Below are 23,595 nucleotides of genomic sequence, written 5' to 3' on the forward strand. Positions count from 1 at the left end.
ATCAAAGCCCATGCACATTCCGTATGCACGTGTTATGTTATGCGCGCAGTCTGCGTGACAACTTCTAGGGCTCGAAAAAAATATGAGGTTGCCGGTCCTTGCCGGAGTAGGCCTACGGGGAAGTACGCATGAGTGGAATAATCTTTATTTCGTCCATTCATTTGTTGTACTTTTTGTCATGTAGGCCAAAAACATAGCCTTGGAAATGAATATTAGACAGAAACACTTCCTACCTCGACATCCCTCTGTTTGGTGAGTTCAATCAACATTGCAAGTTGTGAGCCCTTGCCTCCTGTCAGCGACGAAAGGCGACAGGAGGACGCCGCCAACGGCAGAACCCAGGAAGCTAAATCATCTGCAGAGAGGTTCTCTGATCATCATCATCATCACAAAAAGATAAAATAAAATAAAAAAATTCAAAAACACGTACTGTCGGTGAAACTCGAAATTTTGGGAGCTGATAAGCCAGAGATAAACACCGTAATACATATGTGCAGGTTGCCCTGGGTGATTTGGACAAGTTTTCAATCTGCAAGGGATGTCCAATGAACCTCATCAGAGAGAGTTTTGTTTTCAAACGAAAAATTACTTGTTGCCTTCATATCAAAACCCACCTTTGATTCTGTACATTAAATTGTAAACATTACCAACCTGGCTCCTTGTAGAGTTTAAGCGTGTCTTGGGGAGAGATACGGCAGTTTTCGTTAGATCTATAAGATAAGTCGAAATTACTTGAATCAATACTTGAATTTTCCATTGGATATAATAACCTTTTTAGGTGTATCGAAAAGTGACAATAGAACGTGGTTTGTAGAAAACAGGATCTTTCCTTAAGAACACTGCGAACGATATAACTGTTCTCAAGTGAGAATGCACAATGACGTTTTTCAAGATATAGTTTTAAAAATCAAGGCAGTCTCCAGCCAATGCGGCTCATCAGGCCGGTATTACGTGTCACGGTCTCATTTTTCCAGCATGCTCAGATATCCGGAAGAACGCGGCGGAAAGTCGTACACGTATGCATACGCACGGGGTCTGGTTTCGCATTTGGCACAGTAGACGGAGAAGACTGGAAGGTTGTTTGATCCACATAGTCTAAATATCAGAGCTGAAGGAGGTGGTGTAATTTTCAGTACTTCCAGTAAACACAATTAATACACATAATCTATGCTCTATTACTTTGACTGAATTGCCACAACAAAGAGCAGGTGCTTTCACTGTGCCCTGCAAATGCCGCCGTCATAATTGGATATAGAGCAAGATAGTTATACCTCCAGAACTGCATGGAGGGTCTGTTATCCGCGGCGCTCAGACAACGGACGATGACAGACCCCACAGTTCTTGGGGTACTTTTACACGTCAAAGTGTTGGGATGTGATAAATGTATATTTGTTTCGATGATCAATCTGTCGGAAATGGGAGTTGCAAATGCCGGAATGGGCCTTTTTCGGATGTTTGTCCAGCATGCACACCCGCCTGTGCGTAAGGGTACGCCTGCAAAAAGGTCTATGCGCCGCCATCCCGTCTGCTGTAGGAACTCAGCACACCCATAATGTGAACTAAACGGAATTTACTGCGTGTCGCAATTCAGGTTGCTCGGCGGTGTTCGGCTACTACCCAGAAATCCAAGCACACCGGAAAAATGAGACCGTTACACCGGTTTCCTTGGCATGCATTAAGAAAGAACATCTCTTTCCCTGGATGGAATGCCAGTCCATAGCAAGTTAGGTACCACCAATGTACACCTCTGGGTGCCAAGAGGCCAATACAGTGGCTTACCCAAGCCACAGACTACATATAGTCCGTATTTAATCAAACGTCTGGTCACACAAGATGTTCATCACCGCGCACAATGTGTTCAAGCAATGTTCAGCAGTTTTATTCCTCGGGTCAACTGCTGTTGAATTATCAAATAATATTGAGTTTATTCCGTGGAATGTAATAAGCCTTTTAAGACCTAGCTGACAAAGACTAATGGACAGAGGCAAAAATATCTTTACATTTTGTTGTAATTTTTGTTTTCTACCCTCCTCCGGTGAGTAGAAAAAAGTGTTTGGGATACCGCACTGATATTATGAAGAGTATACCTGATCATCGTTTGGCAGACTCCCTGACCAGTCACGCCGTTGGCCCGGTAGCTAGTCAGGGCCACACACACTGCCAACTTCTGCTCTCTTTCCACGTCCAGGTGCAGTTGCTCCCCTATCTCGGCTTGTATCTTAACGGTGAAGTTGCCTGTGACAGAGAATGCATGCATATCAAGGCTCCGGTCAAAATTCGTCTTCAGTGACAGAGACAGCAAAACTGGAACCCTATTTTATTTAGGCCTGAACCAATACGGTCCTACCAACAGGCCACGTTCTCTTAAATCGGAGAGAGGAATTTCACGAAAACACCCGCTCTAAGGGGGAGACAGACAACAGACTAAAAATCATCCTAACGCTTGACTGAGAAAAGATGAAAAGATGTCTCGTTCCTTGTCTCCTTCCAATTGTTTGATGTTTCTTCAGGAAAGGCAAACTTTCCTCACACACAAAACAGGACATACAATATTATCATAACCTGAAAAACCTCAAGTTCTAAAATCAGACATCCGAACGGCTCCATTCGTGTTATTCATTCCTAACAAAGATTTGGAGGTTTACACCGTACAGGATTCTGTAATGCGAAATAAACCGTTATCGAAGAATACAGACCCGAACAAAGTCTGAAGGTATCACCCTTAAATATCGACAAAACAATTTCTTTCACAATTCGTTCAAGTTTTCGCTAATTTTAGAACTTTGGTTTGTCCTCCGCCAGTGCAGTTTCTGACGTACTTTGCAGAAATCGCTGTACTTTTCGTATTCATTTGTAAATAAATTTACTCATACTGCTCATTTGGGTAAAGGTGAAACCCTTGACCACATGGTGTCGATGTGATATACTCGACACCATGTATACCAAGTCCATCAGCAAGCGGGTTAATGGTTGCCTTCTACTTGATTTCATTTGTTCGACCGTCTTTTGGATAAGGATACATTTCCCCACAAAGGGCATCGAAGTTCCCGTTGCATTTCTTCGTAAAGTGAATGAACAACTCTTCAAGTTCACGTTTACGAGATGGGAAAAGGAAACTGAGCCAGAAGCATTAATACGCCTACTTTCAAACCCCACACTAAATGAAAAAGTCTTGGGCAGCTGGTTGTTGGCCTTGTCAAACAGTCTACGAACGGAGAGATCCACGGACACAGCTGGAAATATTGCCCCGTTGGGCTTGGTCATGTAACCAGAGAATACACTGTCAGAAAAGAGAAATAATTTATTAATAGTTTATAAACATCTTGGATTCATAACTTCAAATATTGTTTCTGTGATCCACATCACATTTTTATAAAGATTTTCAAGAAGAGGAAACTATCGACGCTGTACTTAGTGCACTTCCAAATTAATTACATTTCTTCAGAATATTTCGTTGACAATGAGAAAATTCTGACCTCGAGTCCTCCTGACAATATCCACCGACATGTAGACAAGTCCCATCCTATTTATGAAAAGTAGGGATAGGGTACATTTTATGGTTAGTAGTGTGGAGAATACATGCAGACAACATGATGTCCACAAATATGTTTAGCCTAGAAGTACGGTGTCGTACTACTAATAACGGAAGTGGACGTCGCATTGCAGGAAAGGATGCAGTTCTGTCCAGGGTTCAAAGTAGTAGCAGACTTGCAAACCGTCAGCAGTGTTGGAAGGGAAAGTCAATTCCGAGACACTCTATGGATAGTTCTCCATTTTTACTTCATTTCCCTTCTCTTTTCTTTCTACCATTTTCTTATCTTCCACATTTCTATTTCCCATGGGGCCAAGCAACCAACAAATCTGTCACCAACCCGTTTGCCCGTCCAACCTGATCTGACAAATACCCTAACCATGCTTAGTGGAGTAAGTCAGGATGTCGTGTCGCGTGGTCGAGGTTAGAACCCACCTCAAGTACCATGTGGTTGACGATGTGTCGCTCGGCCTTTTCCTGCTGTGTTCCGGAGGAATGCGATTTCACACCGCGCATGACTACTGTCTTCTCGTCTTGACCGCTGACCTGGATCACGCCATGGATCATACCAAATTGCTCATAATGATAATGGTGTTGATTATCCCTGTGAGAACAACCGGCAAAAACATCCAAAGGTTCAATAGAGCAAATGATAACCAGCAAAATATCCAGCTCGTGTATCAAAACTATTGCATGTCCTTAACCCCCCTTCTAGTCAGGGTAATCTTTACTCATTATCAGTCAAACAAAATTCCAGTAGTTGGCAACTTTTTCGCTGCATTCTGGCCGCGTTGTTTAGATTTTGAATCAAGTCGTTGGACAGTCGTGTATCTTCAGCGCATGCGGGCTAAACTTGGACGGTTGCCGACTTGAATTTAAGTCTACCACCAGTTTTTATTCTTTGAGCTCGAGAAAAATGTAGCATTTGTTAACGATGGTTTCCAGATATGCCTAAAAAGTGGTGGATGCGAAACAAAAGAAAAAAATGTAAGAATGGAAAGCCTATCAGATTTCCAAGACCGCGTAGGATGAACTTTGGTCAAACGAAATTATATCGAGTACAATAAGATGTGTATATCAGAAAAACAAAAAGTCATTTGATCGCATTTGCTTTATAAGTCAATGTACTGCATAACAGTTAGAGTCCAATTTAAAAAGCCATATTTCTAAATATATTATTGTCCTAACAAAAGATTTTCTTTAATGGAAACATCAAGAAAAAAAGCGTATTGCTCTTGTTTCTTAAAAATGTTTTACAGTATGGTTAATAAAAATTGTCAGTAATGAAGAACTGAAAAAAATAATGACGCAAAACATGGAAGGGAAACTGAACGTAAAAGTTTTAATAATTAATATTAATAGCAGACACTAATGTGCGAGTACGAAATACCCTCTGTTTGGTTGTGCTATGTAAATACTTTTTGATATTGGTAATCACGGAGTGTTCAAATATACCTATGCATAGATTCCATCATTCCGCTCTCTGGCACTTTCGCCAGATTCTCGGCGGCCAATCGAGGGTGGACATCGGTAGAGAAGTCGAAGTAAGAGGTGAAAGCACTCCACCTGTTAAACAGAGAATATTGGGAGACACGGTAAAGGCACCGTCACAAATACAAACGATTTTTGTCAGGTAAACATTTTTGAAAACTGCAACTTTTGAGAGCGTTCAGCGATGATGCTGTGAATAAAACTTTTTTCTGCACCAGTGGTAACAGTGTGGTCAGTAGCAATAACACACACAGGGTAAAGCATCCCGTTATAGTAGCGAAATGTTGTTTATGTTAGGTGATTTTTGAGACCTTCATGTAAGGCTGATAGCCGAGTAAATGTTGAGCATTTTCACTTTTTTCATTCTTTATCGCTTCATTTTTACTGTTTTGTCCTACTCAACTAATTTTCAAATTGGAGTAGATTTCAGTAATTCCTGTTTGACTAATGGCTCAAAGAATTTGGACGTGAAAAGCCTCATACTAACAAACAGCAAGTGTATAGTAAGCCTGGTTTCCATACCGACGTGAGAATAGTAGAGAGCAGCGCCATCAAGACGCAAACTGCAACACAGACAAATGGGAACATGTCAAACGGAATGATTGCCGCTAACGCAAACCTGCAGCCTCAGACGGATCGGCAAAGTTGAGCGCGATTCAACTTTGCCGACTGTCTACGTGAAGTCGTTGAGTGGGCCGATATAAACACGCTCGCTGGAATGACCGGCGTACAACGATGTTGCTCTCGCTTAGTACCACTCATTTTATCCATATCCTCCTAATTGCTAGCATATGTATCCCCAATCGTCAATAAAATAGCAGACCATACATCCAACTAGAGTATCAGTTTGGCTTCAAGAGGCAGCCTTGCCACCAAGTACTCTGCAGCACCTAAGTATTCTGAGTTTCGCACGCCATTTTGTTTTATTTTGTTGGTGGAATGACGTCGAACAGCGTCTCTTCCGCGAATGTCTAGGTCTTGACGTCTTGCGGACCGTCGGCGTTACAAACGTCCATATGGAAACCAGGTGTTACATGGTCAGAGATTCGGCACCCCTGCAGCTACTGGGCCAGTGGAAATGCGCAGCTGTCGATGATCATTTCAAGGAAATTGCTTGCGTTAATTAAGACAAGAGATATTCAGTTATTCAATCCGGCTGCCTAACTGATAAAGCTGCAAGGCAAAAAAAAAAAAAAAAAAAAAATTGGCAAGAATTGAGTTTTCTTTTTAAATAACTGTAGCCCAACCTTTCCAAATTTGTTTTGATGGGGCTTTCCTCTTTTCAGCACTTAAGTGATACGTAAGCAATTGTAATGCAGAAAAAAAAATCTCGTTCACGTTTCGTTGAACCATCGGAGCACTCGCGTTTCATTGCAGGATTTCTGCAAGAGGGAATGGTCCACCTTGTAAAGTGACCATTCCGAGGCAGTGTTCCAATGGGAATACTGTGTTCACCAACCTCTTCATTAAATGAGAATAAGGCGTTCGCTCCAACTATTCCGAATTATGAGATACGCCTTTACACTTCGCTGATTATGCTCAATAGAGGGCGCACTGTATCTGTAAACGTGTATTTCACAACTGCCAAAATTGTAGTAAGACTGGGTTGGGCCAAAGGGACACACGTGCCTGTCAGAAAACACTTTGAGAAGGGATGTAATTATGGTGGTACTAAGCTTTGTTTACATGACGTGTGCTTTCCTAAGGCAGTAAGACGACACAGGATCCATCGATCTACAGTAAGAGCGCGCGCATTATGTAAACAAAGCCTGACGTTTTAGGTCAATGGAAAATGGAGTATAGACTGGTACGCGATATACTTACAGAAACGTGCATCGCACGTGAACCAGTGGCCGGTCATCGTGTCCTCCCGCAACTCTCGCAATTCCAACACTGAAATTTTTAGATCATTCGAAACTTCAAATGTACAGAAACAAATTCCTCCCACTTCGACTGCACATTTAATTCATTTGTACAGATTTTTTTTCAATTTCCTCTGTTGTAAGAAGGAAAAGGTTTCTTTAACCTATCGTTGCTTTCTAATTTCAAATAAAAACCGAATCGAATGAAAGTTAAAGCTGAAGACAGTTGTGCGATAAAACAAAATCAGACAAACAATCTAATATAAATATAGCCACATTGTTGTAAGCCAATATGAACAAAATCTTTCAGACATGGGATAAGCAAACAAAACTAATCCGTTATCGGGCCAGGTTCAATCCGGATTTACCCTGGTTTTCAAAAAGATCCGATTCCTAACAAACACTTTCTCGTCGCATTTATTGCTGCGGTCTATTGTTGATTCTTGGATTTGAAGCCAAGCTATTTATGCAACTTGTGGTACCGGGATATGCCTTACAATGATGATCTGTTATGGAAGCCATCGAAAGATGTATCATTGGTCAACGTGGACGAACTTCAGCTGTCAGCAAAACTCGTAATAATGGTAAGTTACAATCCTGGACAAATCTCGTTGGGCCTCCAACCCAAACTCATTTTAAATGAACGAAAAACATCAAGTTTTGCACAGTTACGGGCAGATACGACATGGTGCATCGTCTACGATGCACTCCTGCAAAACAGTTGTGATTGTAGACGCACAATACAAAATAGATGATTGTCTTGCTTTTTCTTGTACAATTTGCCTGAAGTATTCATTTGTTATACTTTTTTGCCATGGTTGTAGACTATCATCATTCTGATTTATGGTGTGGGCTGTAAAAAATGACTGGCGAGAAAATGCAAGTATTAATACGAAGAAGCGCACTGTCGTATTCAAATCAACATTTCACAGCACTGAAAATGCAACTTTATAAGGTCTCGATGCTGAAAATGAATTATAACATGACAGAAAAAGTGCTTGTTCAACTACATTTTTTAAGAGAAGGAATTTGCAAAGAAGTTCTCTTCACAGGACAATGCGCATAAAGAGCCATTCACCACACATCAGATCCACTACACATCACTTTATTTAGCAGAGCTATTGGGTTCCTGATTCGGCTGTCATGTTATGCTAGTAAAGGAAACGAGAGAAAACGACCCCCCCCCAAAAAAAAGGGAAGGGGGAAAAATGGCGTGTCATTCACAAAATACTATGAAAAAGTTGTAGACAGGTGTATAGACGTGGGCCAGAGGCTTGCCCATATTGGTGCGCGTTCATTTAAAAATAGTAAAGAGAAGCTGTCAGGGAGAACATTTAATGTTGACGACAATCGTTTGTGTGAATGTGTATTCACTATGTAATGCACTATTGTAGCGTTTTAATCACTCAGTCTTTACACGGCAACATTCTGTGCAGTAGGTTAATGATTTTATTAACACCTTAAAATGAACCGCGAGTACTATCTCTGAAATGGCCGAGTGGTTAAGCTTGCGATTATCAAATCGTTAGATGGTGGGTTCGAATCCCACAGGTGGCTTTTTATTTTCCCAAAGCTTGCTTCCGGTCAGTAGCTATAACAGACTCTAATTCACCCCATCAAATACCAACAGTACCTTAGCCTACTGGATAAGCTCTGCGGTTGGGACTGTCCGCGAAGTCCAGGTGAGCACCTTAGTACAGGTTCGAGACGTATGGCCGACTCGGCGGCCAGGGCTTAGGGGCCTGTCTCGTTCCTCCCTTGCATGGTCGCTCGACCCTTTTGGGGGTTAAATGGATGGGCAGGGAGGAAGTGCGTTGGGCCGGGACCCCGAGACCCAGAAGAGTCCTATATGGAAGCCGGTAACTGCGATTCGTAGCGAATTTCAGGAGTCCGTGCGCCTGAATGCTTGGTCAACACCGCATAACTTTTAGATTTTTCCCACACCACATTTTTTTTCATGTCTCGGGGTGCAGAACCCACAAAGCAATTTTCTAGGTTGGAATACAGTGAGCTGAAGGATTGATGCTAATTTATTTTAATTCATAATCTTAATTTCCTTAATTTTCCACAATGAAACCAATCTCGACTGTGTTCCGGTCCATTTCTTCTCAGTGATCTCAGTGTGAAAGCTATCATGGTGTATAGTGAATGTTTATTATTGATGATTCAACAGTAGGGTGACAGATCCGGCATGGATGGCACAGCTGGGCGGCACTCGCTTCCCTGATAGAAAATATTGAAAGAAAATATTTTCATTTGTTATAACAATTTCCCTTGCTTTCAACTGCAGAATAATTTGATATTCTCACAAAAGATATGTCTCATATCTTATTCACCCGAACGTCGCAACAAAGGCGTTGAAACTGCCGCTCTTTCTTGTAAATGGACTGTCCAGACAGGTGTCCCCCAAAACCACGAGCAGGAAAATGATGAAATAAATTCAAAAGAAACAAACAATTTCTAGTTACTGGAATTTCAGAACAGAAAATGACACCGAGAATGCAGTGGATGCCAAATCAGTCAAGCCAAGGGTTTTACCCCATTGCCGCCTCAAAAGACGCACCGCCCATTCAGGTTTTCCCCACGGTAACTCATGTTATATTTTATTTTGATCTGACTGATACCTAATGTCATTTTAGTTAATCTGTGCCTCACTGGCCATAAGTATAATATCGGAATTCGGAGTAACAAAAATGGCACGGCGAAAAGTCACCATTACATAGTCAAATGTGACCCAGTACATCGTAACCAGGAATAAGTCTCTGAGGCCATTTTACATGGCCGAGTAAAGCGGGGATGTGGTTAACTGTTGAAAAAAAAATCGATGTGGCGGTTTTTGTTTATATTGGAAGTGTATGTATGAAAGGCTACCGTCAACACACTTGTAATGTGTACCATTTGAAAGCTTATAAAATTCTCTTTCTGACCATGTGCATATCTCAAAAGGTCAACTGCGACTTATTCCTGATTTCGAAGTACCGGCTCACAAATAATTCCCATTTGGAACTCATATAGAATACTGCCAAAATGTATCTGTCAATTCTCAACAGTTCTAAAAATCAAATACAAGTGCGGAACATTCCACATTCCCGTAATTGATTTCCGTGAAAACGACATGGTGCACAGCGAAAGTTGTTTCTTCACCAAAATGGGCCCATCGCATTAACGAAACGTATAAATTTTGCACAGTTATGGGCAGCAATGCCATGATGCATCGTCTACGAGGCACCCCTGCGAAGCAGCTTTGACTGTACGCGAACAATACAACATGGATAATTATCTTGTTTTTTCACGTACAATTTGTCTATACTTACAGCCGGCTTTCATTTTAGTTTTCCACAAACAACACCAGAAAGCACACACCAAAACGGCACGGTAGGCACAACATTGGGTATATGTGCACTGTCTGCGCTCCGGCTGGTCATGACAACATCGACCGGGAAAGCCTGGGAGAGCGTATGGCTATTGCCAAGTGTCCCAACAACTTTGTCCAGGATTGTAGGTTATATCAGTAGAGGACGACATTACTGCATTACTCCACCCAGTTCTTGGCTGAAAAGGCTTTAGCCAGGGAATTTGACAGCTTTGCTACTGTTTGGTCATGTAACCTTGCACAAAGGAAATCATTACAGAGCTATCAGCCCAATTAGTTGGGTTACGTTGCACCATAGTGTGTCCCGGAAAAGAATAAAGAAAACATATCCTTGGCCTACCCATTTCAAACATAAAACGTCCACTGGCGATATTAATGATTTATACGGTTATAAAAAGAATACTCTTAGCTTAGCGACTTTATCGGTGTTTGTTATTCAGAAACATGACCCAGTAAACACAAGCCCTCAGCTATGAGTCTGTGCTGTGTTGGCATGCGTTGGGCTACAGCATCTCCTTTGAAATAAAATCTGTACAGGAGAAGTGCGTGCTTTGTTACTTCAATCATAGTTTGAGTGATCCAGACTGGCGCACACCAACTGAACTCGCGAGCACGCACTTCAGCCAGCTGACGATAGGTTGACAGGTATTCATTTGGGACAAATCGAATGCCCAAGCGACGAATATTAGCCAGTAACATTTATAGCACCAATATCGACTTACAATGCACAATTATCCAGGAACCCGATCAAGGCGCCGTACAAGCTGCACGACGTGAACAAAGCTCGATTGCACAAGGTTTTGAACATTGTAGCAAAAAGGTTGCTCACTTAGTGCACACGAGGGCGGATCCAGCATTTTCCGAAGGGGGGGGGGCGTGATCCCGGATTTTCAAAAAAAGGGAGGTGTGAACGAAATCAGCAGCGGCAAAATACCCACAAGCTCGTATAGCGTGAAGCCCTTACGGCGTAGGGTCCGGGGCATTTTTTGGATGCTGGCGCTCTGTGATGCAATTTCTCTTTTTTTCTTCTTCCTCCCTGTTCTTCTGTTTTAATTAATTAATTAATTTGATGGCACCCCCCCCCCGGGATCCGCCCCTGGCAGATAATTCGAAGTCAAATGTTGTTGTAACAAAGTGTATTGAAGTAATGTGGATACGTTCCGGTTTATTTTAGGAACAGCAAATTCATTTGTTGGCTCAAATATTGACGACAGTCTACATAGACTGTGACGTAACGAAGAGGGCGTAGATCATACCTCCTACCGCTATGTGACCCAAACCCAAAAATGTTAGCCCTAAAACAAACAGCCCAGCTCCCCTGGCCCTCCGCCCCCAAGTTCCCCCGTGATAATACGCAGCTGATAAGAGTGTACTTTGATCTAAAAAAAAAAGAACATTACCGGCACAGTCCGTTGTAGCTAATCCGCCACGTCCTCAGCGGTTCCAGCACGGAGCACTTGAGCCCCTCCCCGATGAACCCTTCGGCTGGGACGCGGTCAAATAAGCAGGCCGGGTGTTTGGGCAGGACCAGATCTCCAACGCCACGGACGCGCAGCAAGAAGCAGACTTCACGTCGACCGTCAGGCCGCAGGACTACACGGACCACAATGCGGTGATCGCCGGTAGTGTCGGAACCGTTGATGTACAACGATGTGTAACCCTGAAGGAACAGTTTAATTGAAAATAATGATGAAAATACAACATTCAAAAGCCATACCACGAAATGATACTTTTCCTATGATCGATCGCGACATGGTGTTCCACTCCACGTTTTCTCCTTCCATGTAAGTTAAACAAAACCCCTTGCTACTATAAGTTGCTAACAAAAGGGCAAAAATAATGTTTTGGCCACTGAGAAATCTGGTGAGGTTTTTGACTCACTTTGAAGTAAAAGGTTTTTTTACCATTATAAAAATAGCATAAGGATAACACTTGAAGTAATCTTTTATTTTCTAGTAGAGGCAAGGATTACACTTTGAACTGATATACTTGGCTCTGTGAAATAATTTTGCATCTTGGTTAGGTGGACTTAAATCGAAGCTAAAAACCAGTTTTTCAAAGCCTTAAGTTGGTCTAAAATGTGAAACACAGAAAATGAACTGTTTCCAAAGCAACAAGCTATGTAGGGATGTGAAAAGTCTTGTTTGTTTACTTGCACCCCAAGTCCTTGCATCCTACAAAGTATGACAAAAATTGACCATGGACACTTAATGTCAGTATTCGTGAAAGGGCTCTTACATGCTTAATATCACCTCGGGTAATTCGGGTGACCATATAATACTTGCACATTTTATGTGCAGCATGTGCATATGTATGTACACATACAGGTGCATGAAGTGAGAGCAAACGCACTTTAGGTACCCAACTAATACTTCAAGCACATGGGGTGTCGCGCCTCAAAGAGTATCTTACTTGAAAATGTCATGCGTAGTACACGTATGCATACAGGTGCATGGGGTAGGGATAATTTCACTTCAGGTACTAAACTAATGATTAGAGCATATGGAATGGTACACTTCAAATATTTAACACAACCTCAAGTGTCAGTATGTTGCTAATTGAGCACTTCAGGTGCAGCAGGTACATACCTATGTGTGCATACAAGTGCACTAAGTGGGGGTAGTTGCACTTCATTTTTATACTTTGCTCGAAACATTTAGTATCACCTCATGTATTTCAAGTGCCTATATGTTTTCACATACACATCTCATCTGCGGCAAGGTACTGAATGGATCCACCTAAGTGTGAAGTAGCGTTGAATTCAGGTTTGGGAAAAAGGCTTGACAACAACACAAGTGCTCATATATATCCCTCCAAACCAAGTCCCCCGGGCTCCACTAACTCCCCACTACAGCTAATTTCTTCGTCCCGCTACCAAACGTGAAGATGCACAGTTAATAATATAATTGAACAGCGACACTCTTCAAGGTGCTCTGTAAATGACACGCCATCGCTACCAACTTACTTGTGTCTGGCGGGTTCCAGCCGTGCCGAATTCCAATCTGCTCATCTCTCTCGCCTTGGCCACCATTCTGTCGTAGCTCATTACACGTTGGTTCAGGTGCAGGGACTTGCGCCTGGACCAAAACAGGGCCCACCGGAGCCAGATGTATCTGACGAGGAACCACAGGCCAACGGGAGGCTCGCCATCTTGGGGTCGCGGCAAGATATAATGAACTAAGATATAACATAACAGTGGCGTCGATGCTAGCAACAGGAGAAGTGAGAAGACGTCCATCCTAATGGGTCGGACACCGATATGTGAGGCAAATTAAAACGCTGTGTCGTAGTATGATATTCTTCGCTAATGATTGAAAGTTAAACAGCAAAGTGCAATGGCATCAGACACCAGTACGCACTTCGGCATACTTCTTATGATGACTCTATCCATGCTATGGTGTTCTATAGCCGCCAAAATTAAATATGCGCCGCCTCTTTCTATCGCCTCCTTTCTCATCACTGTTTTATGGTGTTATATAGCCGCCAAAATCGCATCACGTCGTGCCGTAGCCCAAACGTTACGACACAACGCTAAGACGGCTCCGTCGCGTCGTGGCTTCGCCCCCTTTCTCATTACTTTTATCATGTGTTTAATGTGTTGCGTCTTGCCGTCGTGGCGTCGCGTCGTTGTGTTTCTTGGTGCCGTCGCGTGGTCCCGGCTCGTCTTTATGTCATATCCTGCCATCATGATGTCGCGTGGCGTCGTCGTCCGTCGTATTGTGTGCCATCGTGCCTTACTGTTTCTTAAAATGGCTGGTGATCATTAAGGCCAATGGAGGGCGTATGTCACAAGTCCTGGAGTAAATAATGTGCGTGCATAGGGCCTACAAGATTTGATCATGAAATATCTATTGGTATGGAACTTGACTCCGTCTCCAAGGGGGTCCCCTATCTCCATCAGTAAAGAGGCAACAGGGAGAGAAAGATGCGACGGCACGACGGCGTAATGCACTAAACACAGCATAAAAGTAACGAAAAAGGAGGCGACGCCTTGATTCGACGGTACGACGCGACAGAGCCGTCGTACCGTCGCGTCGTAGCGTCTCGTCGTAGCGTCGGGGCGACGCAATGTTGGGCATCACAGAACACCATACTGTTATGCTGTGTTAATACATTGCGTCAAGCCGTTGTATGGTGCCGTCGTGCCGAACTGTTTTTCTTGAAAGGGATAGTGATTATCACAGTCATTATTAACAAAGAGCGTAGGCCACGACTCAGTGAAAAGTAGGCCGTATCCGAATTACTTGGCGACGGCTTGAAATTACACATGACTCTATGGGAACTGGCTTCGGCCACTTCCATAGACTCGTGCGTATTTTCAATTATTTAAATTAATTTGTTCGTAAAACATTTTACAGAGGCATTTTTCTTAATTCATTTTTAAATAAGTTAATGAAAGAGAAATACTTAGAAAAAATAATTCAGAAAAAGTTCTAAACTTGTAGCGAAAATAAGAATTTTAATGAAATATTTGCACATTATTTCCCTGACCACGGATCCCAAAAGCGGTTACTTTCAGAGGTCAACTTTCAGGCTATATCAAAATTGACTTGGTGACCTTTTGTGATCATTCCCCCCAGAAAACACAAAAACTGGAGCCTACTACCAAACCAACCAAACAATCCATCGCGCAGTGTAATGTGACCTGCATAGAACACCGTAGTATGCACTTTGGACGTCTAAAGGCGAAGAAATGTATGTTGGAGTCATGAACTCTTTTGAAAGGCGGGGTAAATATTAAATTTTGTAGACTTTGGTTTCAATATCATGAGTGGATATAAATACCTATTTCATATTACGGCGGTGATCATTACACAGGCTGTTGCGAAGAGGTTGGTTCATGACAAGCACACATGCTGCCTGTTCATAGGTCGCTTTAATTAAGTTGGATACTAGTAGCCCCACCTTTGTGTTGGTCATTGTTTGATCGGAATCTCAGGTATTCTTTTCAGACATGGGGGGTGCGTTAGGCAACAATAGTCTAGGGTGTGTATAGGGATTGGACGTGTGTGGGGGGTATCCCTCCATCCCATGTATTGCTGAGTATAATGCTATGCCCCACCACAGTGTTTGTTTGAAGAACTACAAAATGCTATTCATTGTTATTGTGGCATAATATTGAAATCCAAGACTGGCTACACATTTACGGGATACAAACTGGTGGATTATCTACCAGGGTCAGGTGTCGTAGTTCATCAGCTTTTGGTGCATTCTGGAAAAAGTGTGCACCCCACAAATCTCATCTTATAAGCGCAACTTACCGAGAATGTCGATTCTCCCATTTTCCCGTAATATCTCATCCACCACAGAAAAGATGGTGTCCTCCTTCGTCAGTCACGTCCAGTTTTGTGCATGCAGAAAACACGTAGGTCACCCTGGAAACACAGAAGTACAGAAGTCTTGTTGTTTCTCCTTAGCTAGACATACAACCGTAGCTATTCCGATTTTAGCCGAACAACCAGAGTGGTCAGCACGACTTTTGAGGTCATTTTGATGCATCACTCATACAAAAACAACCAAGTAATTACTTCCCTTTTGAGTTCACAAAGTGGAAGTGAAGTAACCGTTTTATTTTGAAAACTCTTAACTCTACAAAACATTTACAACGAACAATAAACAAACACAGAGAAAAACACACAGAAACACGTGCACAATTGTACCAGGATCCTTGGTTTTGGTCAGGAGTGTTTTCCTAATATAATTTAATAGCTTAATAGGCACGAATCACCCCAAAAACGTTCATTGGCCTGTCTTTGATACGTAGTAGGAAATGATGTCAATGGCCAAAATCCAAGATGGCCACCAAGGTGGCCAACAAGATGGCCGACATATTTGACGCGAAGAACATCAGTAACTACACACTCTGACGATTCTAAAAATGTAAGTTAGAAAAATATACAGGAGGTGCATGGGAAGCCTATGATCTTCCCCAACTCTCTGTTTATCCTACATGTATATTATGCCGTAATAATAATGAACATCAATGACACTGAATATAATGCTATAGTTCAAACGCCATGCTACTGTGTTGCAAAGTGTGGAATGGAGTGTTTTTGCCGTTTAGGTTCAGGTGGCTTTTGTTTAAGTTCGGCGTTGTCGTATGCTTGGAGAGAGTGTGTGATTGAGCTTCTCTCAGTGTTCTAGATTAAATCTGGAGGGGCAGACCTGATCATTATTCTATTACTGAGCGTTCAGCACTATGTCTCTTAGGCATCGTTCGTACATTTCCAAAATTGAGTCATTTTTAGGAATACTTGATGTGATGTGTAGTTTGAACGGCTAGTTGCCTTTAGCACCGTTGTTGGTGGCTCAATTATGCGTACGTGTATCTACTCCAAAATACTCATTTCCAAAAAAGGTTATTTCTTTTTAGTTAACAATGCTGGGTACAGCGGTGTCGACGGGAACGACATAAAGCCTTTGGAGTGGTGTCATGCCATGATGGATACCAACTACTGGGGCGTGGTGAGAACCACCAGGGCGGTTTTACCAGCGATGAAGAAACAGAAGTCAGGTCGAATACTGAATTTCAGCAGCGTCTCCGGAGTCATAGGTATGCAGAAATTATTTTTCTTTTATTAATTTTCTAGTTACCCTTAAAAGTTAAGAGAGTATACATGTGTACCGAAAAATTAAATGTACTGGAGTATTTGAAACGTGCGGCAATTTATCGACACTTGCTAAAAATGAGAAAATTAGCCTCGGAATTGTTGTCATTTAAATTGACATCCCAAGTTTTGTATTCTCTTCACGTGGATTTTATCTATTCCTTTAAAATTGATATTGGTGTGTTTCTCATTCAATAAGAATAGTACAATGGTAATTTCACAATCGAAGCCGTTGACACACTGGCATTGCTTTTGTTATTTAATATAAGATCATTGATAGATTTACTAAGAGCTTTCGTATGACAATATCTCAGGATTTTGTTTCTTTACATGCCCAACAATGATCGGTAAGGCCATTAGAATGTTTTCAGTTTTATTGCGTAGTCTCTGTTGGCAGACAAAGGCAGTTAAAAATACCATTCGAGTGGTTTTTTTTTTATAAATCGTGTTTGTTCTTGGTCCGATCCTTTTTACTCTCTATACAACTCCTGTTGGTGAAATTCCTCAGCAACACAATATCCAGTCACATTTTTATGCAGATGACACCCAGCTATACACTTCTTTCAGTCCCAACCTTGAAGATGATGATACTAAGATTTTTGATTCTCTCATCACATGCTTGCATGACATCCAGAAATGGAGGCTGGCTAATTTCGTGAGGTGTAACCCACACAAGACAAAGTTCATGAGCATTTCTTCGCCACAACTTCAACACAAATCAAAATCCAAAACTTACAAACAGGTGGCGCTGTTCTAGTACCTAGTACGGATGCCCGCTATCTCCGTGTGATGTTTGACGCTTTTTACACTGATAAGTTATTATTGAACTTAACACACTATCACTAAATTCGTTATTAAAAATCGGTGTCGATGAAACCTGAATTTTTGCATTGAGTTTTGTTTACTTCTGCGTTTCAGGAAAAATTGCATTTTTGATAATCAAGCCTTTTGTTGGCACATTCTCCAATACATTTGTCATGCCGCCAAAGTCATTCAGTTCGATCAACGAGAATTCGGTCCCAATGAAAAAAAATGTTTTTATTCCCTTTACACTATTTGCAGACTTATTTCCCCCTTGTACGCTAAGTTGATTTTAAAAGAATTAAGCAGACATAAAACAGAGCTGTTTGCTCGACGTGCTCGACGACGTAGTTTCTAATATTTTCTATCATCAAATACTAGCCTCATTTCATTTCTCTCTGTTGTGCCAAAGGAAGGACTGATTAATGAATGTGAAAAATGTATCAAAATGGCAGGTAATTTTGGCTCTTCAAACTAATAATGATTCTTGTCACATTTTTTTTCTTTCCAATTGCATTGAGCCTTCAGCGGGAAAGACGGTGGCCTCCATGAGAGTGCATGTAATACTCATGCATCGGGGGACCAGCTGAAAATGGGGCAATTCTGCTAAATCTGACAAACATCTCTCAAATCATCTAAAATAAAACAAAATGCATTGTAAATGCTTGAAATCACATGTACATGTTAACAATAAATAATCTCTGATCTCGAAATGATTTATCATAAGCAATTTATACATATATATAGATCGGTAAATAAATACATGTAACAGCCGTTGATTAAGGCTTAGGGAAATTAGACTGGGTAGTATGACGTTATGGGCACAAGAAAGCATCACCAAATAAACTAGCTTGCCTGTCCCGTCGTGCATGGGTTTGGAAATTCAACAAAATTGAATTTCGTTTGAAAAAAAAAGAACTTGTTCAAAAAATATATCTCGTCAATTTTCTGCCAGGATCAAAGTATTTTTAAAATTCTAGTAGAAAACTGTTAAAAATACTCATTTTGCTAAGTCTTTTGTCAAAATCTTAATTTCTTAATCTTAATCTTTTTTAATACGTCAAATTTGACCGAAAATATGCAAAAATGGTCACCCAGGCATATACTTAAACTGCGAGAGTGGCTTGTCAGTCTTTATTTAATTAACTGACAAGCCGTTCGGTCTAATTTGAGCTTGGTTGCTGGTTTCAGAGGTCACACCGAATAATCGCAATGCCAGGGTTCCAAAGGTCAAATGAACAAAGCCGAACTTCCAACTGAGTAGACACATTATTGTAGGCTCTGCATCAGCACACGTTTGTCCAGCGCGTGAAATCCAAGTTTACAAAAACAAAATGGCACCCAAAGTCGTGCTGATCACTGGTTGTTCAACTGGAATTGGACTAGCCACGGCTGTATATCTAGCTAAGGAAAAACAACATGAATTCAAGGTAAGTTGGGATAACTCTGATGTTATGTTCTCGTGGAGGCCTATATATACGTGCTCTCTGTGTGCATTTTAAACTCAGTAGTGATGAACGTAGCATTAGATTGTGTGCTACATGCACTGATGATGTGACGAGATGTAGTGATGAACGTAGCATTAGATTGTGTGCTACATGCACTGATGATGTGACGAGATGTCAGATTTTCTGTGAAGTCTTCCTCCAAGACTGAAGCACGAGGAACAATCGTTTGAGGTGCCTTGTAAATCGAAACTACAGACAACGGCATAGTCAGGCCTTACCCTTTTGATTGCAATCGCTTATGTTTGCCACTTAAAAGGTGTATGCGACAATGAGAAACCTGGGGTCAAAGGGCGGCCTGGAGGCAGCAGCTGGGGACACTCTGGACAAGACGCTCTTCATCCGCAAACTCGACGTGACTAAGGAGGACACCATCTCGTCCGTGGTGGACGAGATCTTGCGGGAAAATGGGAGGATCGACGTTCTAGGTAGACCTAATTGTGTTCACCAATGGCGTGTTTGGGATGACATTTTTAGGGTGCACCTGCCGGTGCACACATTTTTTTCGAGGGTACTAAAAGCTGATAAACGGCGACAAATGATGAACTCCCCCAGTAGTTACTCCAACGGTTTGTTTTACTAATAAATGTTCTGCAAATGGGTTGCCAGTCTGTTTATCCTATATTATGCCGTAATTATAATGAACATCAATGACACTGAATATTCATAGTTCAAACACCATGCTACTGTGTTGCAAAGTATGGAATAGAGTGTTTTTGCCGTTTAGGTTCAGATGGCTTTTGTTTAAGTTCGGCGTTGTTGTATACTTGGAGAGAGTGTGTGATTGAGCTTCTCTCAGTGTTCTAGATTAAATCTGGAGGGGCAGACCTGATCATTATTCTATTACTGAGCGTTGAGCACTACCTCTCAGTCTTAGGCATTGACTGTGCGTTTCCAAGAGGGCTGAGTCAGTTTAGGAATACTTGACCCGACGGGCTGTTTTAATGGCTAGTTGCTTTTCAGCACCGTTGTTGGTGGCCCAATTATGCGTGCGTGTATCAACTCCAAAATACCCATTTCCCCCAAAAATATTATCACTTTTTTAGTTAACAATGCCGGGTACAGCGGTGTCGACGGGAACGACATAAAGCCTTTGGAGTGGTGTCATGCCATGATGGATACCAACTACTGGGGCGTGGTGAGAACCACCAGGGCGGTGCTACCAGCGATGAAGAAACAGAAGTCAGGTCGAATACTGAATTTGAGCAGCGTCTCCGGAATCATAGGTATGCAGAAATTCTTTTTCATTTTTTAAATCCTAGTTACCTTTAAAAGTTAAGAAAGTATACATAAGTACCGAAAAATTAAAAGTACTGGAGTATTTGAAACGTGCTAAAATTCATCAATATATTCTTGCTAAAAATGAGAAAATTAGCCTCGGAATTGTTGTCACTTAAATTGACATCTCAAGTTTTGTATTCTTTTCACGTGGATTTTATCTATTCCTTTAAAGTCTATATTGGCGTGTTTCTCATTCAATAAGAATGGTACCGTATACTGGCAATTTCACAATCGAAGCCAATGACACAGCGGCATTGATATTTGACATTTAACATAATTAAGAGTTCCCGTATGACAATATTTCATAATTTTGTTTGTTTGCCCAACAATGATCAGTAATGCCATTAAAATGTTTTAGTTTTTTGCATGTACTCTGTTAGCAGATAGAGGCAGTCAAATACCATTTTAGTGTAATTTTGTCGTCATAAACCATATCTTGGGACGGTTTGAAACCTGTGCTTTACTCCAATCGATATTTTGATGCAGAAGTATTTTGTCCTGTCGAATAGGAACTCCTTTTTACGCCACATACACGTCTAGCAAATTCGCAGTGGAGGGGTTCTCTGAAGCGATCGCACCGGTCTTGCGAGATGGTTACAATATCAGGTATTACTTCAAATTATAAAGCCACAATGTACGGTTTTATCTTGGGTGTAAAGAGTTCTTCAATCTTAATGATATTGTATTTTACTTCGTTGAATACAGCCGATGGGCAATGGGATATTGTTGAATAACTGGTTCAGTCATCGATAAATCTCCACCAGAAACAGTCTCACGATTTCAGATTTTTCCCTTTTTGTTTAACTTTTTGAATGACAAAACTTTTCTGTTGCCTTTGGTAACAATCATAGTTAAGCCTGGGCCAACCCTCCCGAATTTCAAAAATTTCTAATTGTCGCAGGGTGAGTATAATTGAGCCAGGCCCGGTCAAAACTGTGTTGATGGATAAACTCCAAGCCGACCCAGAAGGAGACGCCAAAGATTTCGATGACATCACGCGAGACTTGTTTTTGGCCCGGAGGAAACGAATTGCGTCCCTCTTAGGCGCAATGGTTCAGACCGCGGACGACATCGCCAAGCTGCATCTTGAGGTAATACTCAGCGAGAACCCACACCTGCGGTACCAGACGAACGAGATCATGACAAAGATGGTTGCAGGGAAACTTGCTGATCCTACCACTGACGCACTGCTGAATGTGCTGAAACAATAAGACTACGTAGCATCGTACCCTAGGTAAACCCAAGTATAAAAAGATCTCCACATATTTTGCCTACGCAAACGTCGTGGTAGTGTTTCGAAGTGTTTTAAATTATTTCATTGTCAATGTATTTAATTTTTAGATTTCAAGATAATCGCCATGTAAGGCAAACTCAAATTGTGTGTCACCTGATAAAACGTAGTTAATGAAACCTTGGTTTATGGCGTACACAATATCTCGTCGTTATGATCACGGAATTTGTAGCGTTTATCATGACTGTCACAACAGGGGTTTCCTCCCTAATTGTGTTCGCTTTCTACTTTGGAAATAGTAGTGACAATTATATTTGAAGTTCAGCTCATATTGTATGTTGGCTTTCTTATAGAATAATCTTGTTGTAGACGCTTTTTACAGTGATAAGTTATTATTGAACTTAACACACTATGATTAAATTCGGCATTAAAAATCGGTGTCGATGAAACCTGATTTATGCATTGAGTTTTGTTGCCTTTTGTGTTTCAGGAAAATTGCATTTTCGATAATCAAGCACTTAGTCAGCACATTCTTCAATGCATTTGTCATGGCCCAAAAGTAATTCAGTTTGATCAACGGGAATTTGGGCAAACAATAATATGTATGCAATGAATTGATTCCAAAAATAGACATCTACTGATAGCTATTTCTTTTGAAAAATAACGATGAAAGGGGATTTGGGGTCTATTTGATTTCTCTCTCTTCCGAAACCGTGTGTAAAAAGCCCTAAATGTATCGCCTCACCCGCCTCAGAAAGACGACAAAAGGTAACGTGAAAAAAATTCAAAATTCTATTGGCCTCCAGAAACAAGTCCGCCCCTGAAATTCTCTTCTTGATCAGCCCTTGTGGATCAATCTAGCCGCCATGAGAAATGTGCAGAGTCTAAACTTTGTGAGGGAATATAAGTGGCATCCTCTCCACAAGAAAATATAGAGGGAGACGTCCCCCGTTCTATTCTTGCTGGGATTTTCCAGAGGGATTTTAATACAGGGAAAGGAAAGCAAAGCACTTTTCAGCTACAAACTAAAGAAGTATGAACGGTGGAAGCTGATATTTCCGAAGGATTTTCAACCAAATTGATGATTTTCCTCCATTTTTTTTGTTGTCCCGTTTTCCTCTCATTTTTTATTGTTATTTATCCCCGACCGATTCCCCATCCCCTAAGTACGCTATACTAAGGATGAAATTTTAACCCAAGAGGATTGCACCGAAACTGAAAGAAATATCAGACGAAACCTCCAAGTGTTGCAAAAATGTCTGCTGGAGATTTTGGAAGCCCATGGGTAAACTCTGAAGAAAGGCCACTTTTTTTCTGATTGAGAACATTTTCGAAAGGTGGATTTGAAATAAAACGAAAATATATTTCCAATTTCATGTCAGCCACTCTTTTGTTTTGGTGGGCTGCTTAACAAGTATTCATGGTGATATTTGCCGTGATACTGTAAATGTTAAATGCCATAGTTCTATGTTCATTATACATTGTATCTGCAATTACCACAAGTTCGGTGAAAACAAATTAAATTAAATCTATATCAGAATCGAATTTTAGTATATTTGAAATTTCTGCTCTATAATAGATGGTGGATTCGCAATCCAAAAGACAGGAAAATATCAGCGTTACCTAGAGCTGCTTGAAATATAGAATTACAATATACCTTTACGAATGACTTGAAGGGTGTGCAGGGAGAATTTTGTTAGGCACTTGCCGTTCACTGAAATACATGTACATGGGGTTTCGATCAGCAACGTTATCAGGCCCAACTGACCCTTCTCGCTAAAGTTTACTCTTCCCGACCTGTACTTTTTGTGGTTGGTTAGCCGTGGTAGGAAGAGGTAGCCCAAACTGGGGGCTATATTTAGAGTAAATTTTCACAGCGCACGCTCAGCAAATACTGGGACAGTTTCAATG

The 23,595-nt window shown here is 41.4% G+C and overlaps 2 protein-coding genes and 1 long non-coding RNA gene across 5 annotated transcripts in view; 2 read left to right on the forward strand and 1 right to left on the reverse strand.

Moving 5' to 3' along the window:
• Positions 1–13,936, reverse strand: part of LOC110975708 (uncharacterized) — a 33,166-nt gene extending 19,230 nt beyond the window's left edge. Inside the window, exons 1-10 of the mRNA XM_022228414.2 lie at positions 13,224–13,936; positions 11,659–11,918; positions 6,848–6,916; positions 4,988–5,098; positions 3,968–4,136; positions 3,477–3,523; positions 3,144–3,280; positions 2,088–2,235; positions 652–710; positions 234–370 (exon numbers count right to left, since the gene is read on the reverse strand). Of these exons, the coding sequence (XP_022084106.2) occupies positions 234–370; positions 652–710; positions 2,088–2,235; positions 3,144–3,280; positions 3,477–3,523; positions 3,968–4,136; positions 4,988–5,098; positions 6,848–6,916; positions 11,659–11,918; positions 13,224–13,496 (1,410 nt within the window). The 5' untranslated portion in view covers positions 13,497–13,936. The remainder of the gene's footprint in view (positions 1–233; positions 371–651; positions 711–2,087; positions 2,236–3,143; positions 3,281–3,476; positions 3,524–3,967; positions 4,137–4,987; positions 5,099–6,847; positions 6,917–11,658; positions 11,919–13,223) is intronic.
• LOC147798805 (uncharacterized) lies at positions 11,907–13,519 on the forward strand. Its single transcript, XR_015425564.1, has 2 exons — positions 11,907–12,042; positions 12,980–13,519. It is a non-coding gene; the product is annotated as an uncharacterized LOC147798805 (long non-coding RNA).
• Positions 13,937–14,847: 911 nt separating the features above from the next.
• On the forward strand, positions 14,848–22,138 carry LOC110975683 (retinol dehydrogenase 8-like). 3 transcript variants are annotated; one of them, XM_087137671.1, is made up of 7 exons: positions 14,851–14,953; positions 16,632–16,811; positions 17,609–19,097; positions 19,432–19,600; positions 20,219–20,398; positions 20,963–21,059; positions 21,355–22,138. In XM_087137671.1, the coding sequence occupies exons 3-7, from the start codon at positions 19,002–19,004 to the stop codon at positions 21,662–21,664; spliced, it is 852 nt and encodes a 283-aa protein (XP_086993797.1). In that variant the 5' UTR covers positions 14,851–14,953; positions 16,632–16,811; positions 17,609–19,001; the 3' UTR covers positions 21,665–22,138. The 3 variants fall into 3 exon arrangements, with proteins under 3 accessions (XP_086993798.1, XP_086993797.1, XP_022084064.1); XM_022228372.2 differs by having other exon boundaries at positions 14,855–14,988; XM_087137672.1 differs by lacking the exon at positions 17,609–19,097 and having other exon boundaries at positions 14,848–14,988.
• Positions 22,139–23,595: the final 1,457 nt, after the last annotated feature.

This window comes from Acanthaster planci, linkage group LG06 (genome assembly GCF_054643075.1).
Source record: "Acanthaster planci isolate LZ-2023a linkage group LG06, COTS_SCS, whole genome shotgun sequence".
Taxonomy (NCBI): domain Eukaryota; kingdom Metazoa; phylum Echinodermata; class Asteroidea; order Valvatida; family Acanthasteridae; genus Acanthaster; species Acanthaster planci.

Coding starts and splice junctions, on each gene's coding strand:
- LOC110975683 (XM_087137671.1), top strand. CDS start 19,002: ATGGCACCCAAAGTCGTGCTGATCACTGGTTGTTCAACTGGAATTGGA. Junction 19,098..19,431: donor AAAAACAACATGAATTCAAG/GTAAGTTGGGAT, acceptor GCCACTTAAAAG/GTGTATGCGACAATGAGAAA. Junction 19,601..20,218: donor TGGGAGGATCGACGTTCTAG/GTAGACCTAATT, acceptor TCACTTTTTTAG/TTAACAATGCCGGGTACAGC.